This window comes from Pteropus alecto, unplaced genomic scaffold (assembly GCF_000325575.1).
Source record: "Pteropus alecto unplaced genomic scaffold, ASM32557v1 scaffold87, whole genome shotgun sequence".
In the NCBI taxonomy this organism is placed as follows: domain Eukaryota; kingdom Metazoa; phylum Chordata; class Mammalia; order Chiroptera; family Pteropodidae; genus Pteropus; species Pteropus alecto.
The window spans coordinates 21437584-21447025 of NW_006443225.1; the positions used below are offsets into that span (position 1 = coordinate 21437584).

The 9442-nt window shown below is 47.3% G+C and overlaps 1 protein-coding gene across 1 annotated transcript in view; it reads left to right on the forward strand.

Annotated features, from left to right (window-relative positions):
* The window catches only part of WWP1 (WW domain containing E3 ubiquitin protein ligase 1), a 77800-nt gene that overhangs the window by 41687 nt on the left and 26671 nt on the right, over positions 1-9442 (forward strand). The window contains exons 6-9 of the mRNA XM_006924107.3: positions 3-95; positions 184-250; positions 2386-2564; positions 7525-7810. Coding sequence (XP_006924169.1) covers positions 3-95; positions 184-250; positions 2386-2564; positions 7525-7810 — 625 coding nt within the window. The remainder of the gene's footprint in view (positions 1-2; positions 96-183; positions 251-2385; positions 2565-7524; positions 7811-9442) is intronic.

Here is a 9442-nt window from a genome sequence, read left to right on the forward strand (position 1 = left end):
GAATGGCGTAGTGCAAACTGGCGAGTTAACCGTCGTGCTCGATGGATTGGCGATTGAGCCAGAAAGTCTCACGAACTGCAGTTCGTCTCCAGCCAGTAAGCTGACCTTGTGTGCTTTTAACATTTGAAGGAAAAAAATTGAGAAGTGTATAAAAACCTAGTTTCTTTCTTTCCTGTCGTTCAGTAGAAATACAGCAGAATGGCGATGCCTTACATGAAAATGGAGAGTCTCCAGCCAGGACAGCGACCAGGTAGAATGGCGTATTTTAGTGTCTGTGGCAAAGGAATGTGACATTTCCCATAGATGAAGTTTTTAATTCTAACTTTCGTTTAGCGTTTGCCATAGAATTTCAAACATGTGATTTGGTTGAATTCCTGAGAAAGTAGTCTTTTAAAAAATAACAGCTCCATCGAAGAATAATACACATACGTAAACTTCACCTGCTTCAAGTGTCCAGTTGGGTGGTTTGCAGTATAATCACAGAGCCGCGTGGCCGTCCCTGCTGTCTAATTTCAGAGCCTTCTCATCCCCCTCGAGCCGAAACCCTGACTCTCCTCCCACCTCCTGGCAGCCGCGGATCTCCTTCCTGTCTCACTAGATCTGCCTGTTTTGGCCATTTCACGTAAACGTGATCGTACAGTATGTGACCTTTTGTCACTGGCTGCTTTCACCGCGCATAAGGTTCATCCACGTTGTAGCATGTGTCAGTTCTTCCTTATTGGAAATGGGCTTTTAAAAATCTGGACTTGGGTGTGGTTTATCAGCACGTAGAGTCAGGTCCTGTGGGCAGATGGGCATCTCGTTGCTGTCTGACGTGCCACCTTCCTGGAGATCACTGGAAGATGCTCTGCAGATTGTCGTCTTCCCCCAGAAAGCGCCCTGCCATTTCAGAAACGCCCTTGCATTTACTTTTGATGACAATTAATAGGGGCTTTCTGATTGAAATAACTTAAACTGGAATAAACGCATACAACAGATCAAATGTAGTGGAAGGAACAGCTGAAATTCATGCTGGCCCGCAACAGTGCGACCTGCATCACTCGGCATTTCCTGACGTCGGTGCTCTCTAGGCGCCCCTCGGCGGTTCTGAGCGCTCGGACGGATGAGCCTCTCTTCTGAACATTATAATTTACGCTGAGCCAGTTAAGGACTGAGTGGGTAGAGCGGTTAGGGTGGTTAGAGCACACTAGCGTGTAGCTGCGTGTCCATTTGAGACAGCTGCAGGCGGCTACAGTCTGACACCTGATGTCACTTCCTGCACATAACACGTGTTGCATCCAGATCGGTTCTTCAGTCCCAGCAGAACTTCGAATGGGCTCTCTCACCCGGACCTCATGCTGGGTGGCTGCGGAAGGGCGCACAGATCGGGATCACTGGGAGCCATTTGCATACTTTACCTGCCAACCTTCCTCAACACATCTTATTGCAAATATGTAGGTGACCGGGGAGCGGAGGGTGGCCTCCCCATTCGTCCTGCAGCTGCTCATTGTGTGCCGGTGTGGTGCCAGACACCAGTCCCGGCACTCACAGCCCCACCCTGTTCCAGGAGTTGTCATTAGTAAACCGTGAGGAGATCGATTAGCTAATAGGAGACAGTGATACGGACTATGAAGTCACTGAAACGGGACAGGGTGACAGACCGGAAGGGAGCCTGCCTTAGAGATGCCCGGAAACCTGCTCCGAGGAGGTGCCCTTCGAGCTAAAATTAAAAGGCCAAATCTGAGCCATTTATGCAGAGTTCTGAGGGGGGAGCGGGCAGACGACGCAGCAAGTGCCAAGACCCCGAACTTATTTCTGGTTAATTTGTGCTCTGCAAATTCTCCTAACTCCAGAACACAACAGTTACCTTCCTGGTAATCTCGTAGTCATTATAATCTTACTGCCTCATACAAAATAATTTGTAATAAACAGTTGAGGACTTTTCAGGATGTTTTTATGTTTCGTGACACTGATATAGTGTATCTGCTGTGAGGTGCGCAGGGAGGAGCCCCAGTATTCAGTAAGATTACAGTAGTTTGGAATTGATTTTTATGTTTCATGAGCATTTCGAAAATGCTTTCAGAGCATTTAAAATGAAGATTAATACTCTTAGACTTAAATATTTAAAACGTAGACTTCGAGCATTACTTCGAGGGACTGAATTCATTTTGACTTAACATATTTGTATTTTCCAGTGTAGATTTATCTGCCAATATAGATACACTTAGAACTGAAAATTAAAAATTTTATGTAATAAAAGCATGCCATATGTTTGTTCATTACTCTCTATACCTGTCATTTTGCTTGAATGTTAAGAATGCAGTAACTAACTCTCATGAAATTTCAGATGAAGTTATTTAATTGTACTTAGCTCGTTGAACTCAGTTGAGGCATCTTCTTTTAAAGGCTGGCTGGCGAGGGTGCTAACGGAATAGATCCTGTTCCTGCGAACACTCCAGTGCAGAACTGCTGCCCCCCTGTGGACAGTGGGGACAGCGCACCTTCACCTCCTTCTCAGGTTGCTGCCAGACCTCCAGATACGCCAGCTCCAAAACCACTCACATCTGAGCCTGCCGGTGACTCTGGTAAGCGCGGCTACTTTATGACACATTGTGCAGATGAAAACTAAACTAAATCGTACGTGTCTGTGCCTATACTCTCATTGCACAATCTTTGTTAATCTTCAGTTCCATGATAGGAGTTAAAAAATTACAATGCCATAACTTTCTGTAATAATTTGAATTATTCTAGATTATTTAGGAAGATACGCCAAAAACCTATTTGAGATCGCAGCACATTTCACTAAGGAAGAAAGTACTTCTACGATAGCTAGATTCTTAGGCTTTATGCCACAAAACATTTAATATATAATACGGAATATATTTCTGAAAGAACTGAAGTGAATGCATTGATTTGTCAGTAATGAATGGTTCCTTTAACCTGTCTTTCAGTATACAAATATTTATTTCTACACATGTAACTTAGTAGAAAAACACACGGAGAGCCGACAGAGCTCTTAGTTTTGTTTTCCCGGAGCAAGTGCCATTCCGCTGGCGGGGAATGCCTCAGGAAAATTCCCTCCGCGCTTCTGTTTTTCAGGGGGTTCAGCGGTAAATCTCATGAGCTTTTTTGTTTGATCTCTGTACGTTAACGCTTTCAGATGAACCTCTTGTAACGCAGACGTTGAGGACTTGCTTAGGATGACTAACATGTGCGCTGGGGCCGGACCTGGGGTCTTGATCTCTTGAGTCCAGAGCCTCTGTTCTTTCCTGGGTTTATCCATCTATGGAAAAGTATTCAAAAATGGAAACATGTAGGGCTGTAATTCAGTGGTTAAGTGAAAATAGGTGGGTTTATAGATGAGACAGTTGTGTCTTTACACTTAAAGTTGGGGGGACACCTTCCATGTGTTACGCTGAGAGTTTTCATAAACATGGGAACTAACATGAAATTAAAAAAAAAAATTTAATTGGTTTAGTTAATGCTGTTCCTTTTAAAAAAATATATGATTTTAAAGATGCTGAGTACCAGAATAGATAGAACTTTTTAGGGTAAAATGAATGAGCAGATGCATTTATTTTCTGATTCTGGCCAACTTTCTAGTAAGAATATTTGTCTAAGATTTCTATTAGCAAAGCAGAAAAGGAAACATCTTAGATTTTTCAGAACTGTCTCTAAGATTTGATCAGTAAAGCAGCCGCTGTCTGTGCGAAGAGACACCACATGTGAGCAGCGCCCTCAACAATCACAAGAGGGAGTGCAATAATGAGTGTCCATCCTAAGTTAGATTTTAAACTTTAAAAAATAACCTGAGGAAGTACCTATAGGAAAGACCAAAATTTCATTTTTAAAAAATATCAACACAGAAGAACGGTGTATCAGAGTACCAGAGTTTGTCACAATTAAAGCATGAGTCTAGCGCTTTTTGGCTGGAGGGAGTTTTGAGTTGTCAAATACCCATAACAAAAAAACATGATGGGAAAAAACCTAGTAATCCACCCATTAAAAAATTCTATTTTAAATAACGTAGCTTCCTTGCAAACCTTCCAAAGAGGATGTAAAAAAATAAAAATGATACCTTATGTGACTAACGAGCGTGTCGATTTGTCCCGTGGGACCACCACAGGCTCGGTGGGAGGCCGTCAGGTGGCAGGGCCAGTGAGTTATTCGTTAGTTCCGCTCCTGATTCGTGAGATGAGATGTGAGATGTTGTTAGAAAGGCTCGCGCCGTCACCCACTTTTGTTCTTGCCATCACCCTCCATGTGAAGGATGTGGGATTTGGAGACTTGGCTCTTCCTTCTGAAACAGTCCGCTGTTGGCGTGGACCGCCGCGGGCGCTCAGTGACACCAGGGAGCTGTGTGTCTCAGCGTCGGGCGCGGTCAGATGTCGGGGCACGGGGAAGGCCTCGCTGCGGCTCCCCTCACCGTGGGGTCTCATTTACTCTGCAGCCCGTCAGACACGTTAGAGACCCTGTCTGGTGGGAATAAATTCACTCCCCACGTTCTTATTCTCGCCTGAAATGTCAAGGTGGAAACAGAACACACATCCGAGGAACTAGAGACAAAGGCCGCTCCGTTATACGTGATCCCATGGCGTTCGCAATGACTGCGGGGAAACCTGAGGCAGTCCGGATAGCGATGACAGCTGTGATGACAGCTAGCGTTGGCCTGTGCGTGTCCTGACACCACCTGTCCACTCACCCAGTGAACTCTTGTGCCACAGCTGGGAAGGAGGGGCGCTGTGACCGACTCCGGCTCTTGCTCCGTCCCGTTATCTGAGTGTGGTTTTCCCGGTTTCTCGGAGTCGTGCGGTCCCTCGTACACCGCAATGGGCCTCAGATCTTATTCCTCCCGCCCGATTCGTGTTGTGTCTTCATTTCCCGTTATTGTTGTGACACCTGACAAAACAGTCCAGCTCTTGTCAGTCCGTCGGCCAGCTTACAGAGAGGCTTCCAGAACCTCTGCTGGTAGCGACCACCTCACCATTGTCTTTTGTCATCCCTTAGTGGAACGATGAATTCAGGTGTATTTTCAAGGAATGGGATAGCCTCTTTGAAGGTGTTAGTGTAAGAATGGTATTCCTTCTTTGAATTAAGGACTTTAAAAAATTAGTTTTCATCGTTGGAGTGGGACTGTGCATATTCTGGGCATAACACATGGCATGTCTTTCATCCCTTACTTGCAATTCCAAAGTCCTAAAATCTTTAAAGCCAAAAGTTTTCTTTTTAAGTTCATTTAATGGCAGACTAACTAGAACTGGTTTGAGGGTGTTTGAGTTTATCATCTTAGCGTGAGGATTCCTAACTTTTGCAGCAGAAATGTTACCATGTTTACTAACGGCGTTTGCCTCCGACCTGCTCGGGTGTTAGTGTGATGTGCATGCAGTGCGTGTTACCTTTCTGAATTCCAGAAAGGCAGCGAATTCTGGAGCACACTTGGCCCTCTGTGTCAGGGACCTCGCCTGTGCTGAGGAGCCTAAGACAGGACTCCACCAGAGAAGGTGTTGTACGTGAGGGCCCCTCCTGTTAACTTTTGATTTGATAAGTTTTGTCGCTGTGAATATTGGTCATGATTTTACGCTAAAATGATAGGCAGCCATGTGGTGAAAGATTAGATTCGGCTTCTAACAGGATCAGGGTTAAACCCCAGCCCCACCTGGTAACACAGTACCTGTGTGACCTTGGACAGATTTACCGCCCTCAAAATTCAGCACCTTCATTTATGAAAAGAGGGTAACTACCTTACAGGATTGTTTCAGAGGTTGAGTGCGGTCATTTAAAACGCTTTCCATAGTCCTGGGACAACAGTAAGTATTTAAGAAAAATATGTTTTTGTACTCTGAACTTAATGAAAAAGAAAAAAAATGATTTCACAGCACGAGAAACAAAACAGCACAATGTGATGTAGCCCGAGGTGGGCGTAGCTCAGGAGCAGCCTTAAATGAGATGCTCGAGGCCGCCTTCCAGAAGGATGACGAGGGGTGACGTAAGGACTGTGCGATGCGGGCAGCTAGTCCTGAGGCCCCAGGGATGGCTCGCGCCCCCCTCGGGCAGGGGCGGGAAGGCCATATGAGGAGTCGGGTGTGGCTGTGGCCCACTGGCCACCGTCCTCGGTGCGGACCGTGGCGAAGGGTCTGGGATTTTTGCTGATCGTAAAGGGACCCCACTGGCCTGTTGAATAGGGGCGTAGGAGCCCCGTTGTGTGCTTTAGAAGACTTCGGCTGCTGCTTGGGGAACGCGTTGTGGCTGAGAGAGGACGCAGCACAGTCGGGCTGCTGCGCTAGTGCGAGCGAGAGCCGGTGGGCGCCCCACGTCGGGCCCCCCACGTCGTGCTAGTGGGCGGGCCGTGTGTGGGCGAGCGCCCTGAGAGCACCTGCTGCTGAAGCGCCGAGTTTTGCCTCCAGCAACGGCATGTGCGATTTCATGTTTAATTTCTCCCTGTTTCTGACCGTTCGCGTTTCGTGTCTGTGTTGCAGGACGCGCGCAGGTTTGTGACTGGTTCTCGCTGGGCTGGAATTTCTTTTCTCAGAAATCCCTCTTTTCCCATCCAGTGCGATTTCGCTTTGAGGAGACGACTGCTGGTCTTTTCTTTTGTACACGGTCGAAGGGTAAAAATTAAACAAGACAGAAGACGCCCGAATGTCGTCCCCGAGCCACCCTCTCTCTTCCATCTCATCCGGCAGCGCCGGGCACCGTGGAACTCTGTGAACGTTTTATTTCTCGTGCTTCGTTATTGATTTGTTTCCACAAAGCCATTCTCTCCCCCACATTCGGGACAGAGCTTGACCGGTTCTGCTCCTGTAATAGACTCTCCTGTCGCTTCTGCCGTTTACGTTTCTTTCTCGAACAGTGTTCCATCGCCCTTGTCTACGGCTCTCGCCCCATTTCAGTTACAGGCTTGGTATTGGATCTTCCGACAGGTTTTATTCAGTCATCTGCTTTCTTTCCAGTTTTAATTCGACTCACTTTTATGGTGATCTATAGTTGAAATGGATCAGTCACATTTAAAACGAATTAAGAAAACTGGATCACGGGATCCCAGCATCAGGTTATTTCTCCGGCAAGTTTGGAAATAGCTCCTGGACCGTTCTGCGGTCCCCTGTGGTACACTGTCCTGAGAATTCATGCCACTGTATGTTTCCCACTGTTAGCAAAAGAGTTCTTTTGACATTAGCTACAATTTGCACGCAGAAAGGGAAATCGAAAGGGATCATTTGAAAGTTTTTTCCTAACCCATGCAGACTTTCAGAATTGGTAATTTGGAGGAAAAACATTTGTTATTCTAATGTTGGTTTCTCTTTCCTTAAATTAAGGTTTTGTGTGTGTGTGTGTGTGTGTGTGTGTGTGTGATTAAATTTTTATTATTCCTACGTTCCTCTCTGAAACGGGAGCGACGCAATACGCGCTGTCTCATTCGCGTCAGTACCGGGCCGTTGCTCCGCGAGAACGGCCCGTGTGCGCGGTAATTGGTTGCCCTGTCATTCCTTGTCAGATGGCTCAGTAATGTTCCCTTTTCAGTTAATCGAGAGCTGTCCTCTCCTGCAGCCACCGACAGTGCTTCTGCCTCGGGGACTGCGGAGGTCTCTGAAGATGCGAGCGCCCCAGCTGGGGACCCCCCAGTGCCAGAAGTGCCGGCCGCCTCAGGACAGAGCGGGTGCGCCCCCTCGGACAGTGCGGCCCGAGGGGCTGGAGCCGGGAGCACCGTGGACCCCGCCCCGCCTGGCTCTGCAGACAGCCCTGCCCTGGAAGCCCCCAAGTCCCGGCAGCCGGGAGGGGGCCTGGAGCCCAGGAGGCAGCACTCGGGGACCGGCTCAGAGACTCTGCCCTCAGGGTACGTTCCGTTTCTTCTTCAGATGTTTGACTTGCATTTACTTCACCTGGCAGCATAAAATGTTTCCATTGTTCAGTTACTTGAAATCTGAATTGGAATCTCGTTCATAGTATTTATTTGCTACAAACCGAGATCGTCTTCGGACTAGCAGCAGCCGCCCCTGGGTGAAGTGCGAGCAGTGTGAAGGGGACGCAGAGGGCTGACGTTACGTGCAGGACCCCGTGGCTCGGTTCTTGGGCTACTCTCGCTTTAGTCGGAGCAGCCAGACACCACCGTCGTGACCCCGGTTCTCTAGCTTCCTTATAGCCTGCTCCCTGCACCCCAAGCTTGAGGACAAGTGGCCTTTTTTCTCCATTCATACTGCGTGCTGGGGGCCGCCTAACCCTGCCCAGTGGTCGTTACTAACTCAGGTTTGCACCTCTGCTGAGTATTCGTAATCTCTGTAAATGATCCGGCTTCCCACGATTTCCCTGAGCGTGTGCTATGTGCGTGCTCCATGAGGTCATCTCCCCCGTGTTCGCTAAACAGTTCTTTTTCACTCTTGGCTTGGCTCCAATGATACTAGTATTAATGATTCATTGTCTCTGCTCTCAAGAGGCCTGTTTACTACCTCAGACTTGTGAACACACGTACACGATACAGTTGGAAAATGCTAGAACCCGGGGCTCTCAGCACAGCCCTTTCCTGCCCAGCTAGCGTGTCTGCTCTGTGCCTGCGCTGGGCGCCTGCAAGGTCTCGGCCGTGAGTGAGCAGGACGGGTTTTAAGTGGAGAGCAGCATGTCGCATTGGTGTTCAGTAGGGCGGTTCTAGCAGCGGAGGAGACGGCAGGCGTTAGGGAGGCAGGAGAGCGGCCACGCTGTCCTGTGACGAGGAGCCAGCGCCCCCAGGTAAACAGTAAGTACGGAAACCGAGTTTTGTGGGGGCCAAACAAGAGCTTCAGCCTGCCCAGCACCGTGCGCGGCCTCGGCAGCACAAAGGAAATTCACTAAAATCAAGACCATGCTCAGCTTCCAAGTAATGCCAAGTGATAAAATACAGAAGTTAAGCCTAAAAATCCAAGCTTCCTTATTCACGCAAATTGACTTTTTTCAGATTCATTTTCCTAGCAGTACACTGCCTACACTTTTAATTCTTGCATCTTAACAAGATCAGAAATAGATCTATATGCACCTTTGAAGAACAGTTTTATGCCTTTTAAAGAAACTTGAAAAGGGAGGCTGGTATTTTTTTTTAGCACTCATAACACAATTTTAGGCCTATAAATTAAGTTGAAGCATGAAGATGAGGAAAACTTTTAACAGTGAAGAAATTGGGCTCAATAACTAGCGTGAAACTCGTCCTGGCAGTGGTTTGCCTGTGCATACTGATGTCATGAAGATGGCTTCCATGTTATTTGTGGAAGTACCCATGCTGCTTCCACTCTAGGAATATTTCATTTTGTTATCTCCTTGACTCCACATCTTTCTCTTCCTGCAAGAGCCAGTTCAGATAATAGAGCCAACAGAAAGCCTTTCCCACTCTTGATATGGAAGGAATCTCTTGTCTCATACCTATGAAACTTGATTTATACTTTCTTACATTTCACTTTCTGTATTGTCCTAAGAGTATCTTTTCTACTAGAATTCAACATCA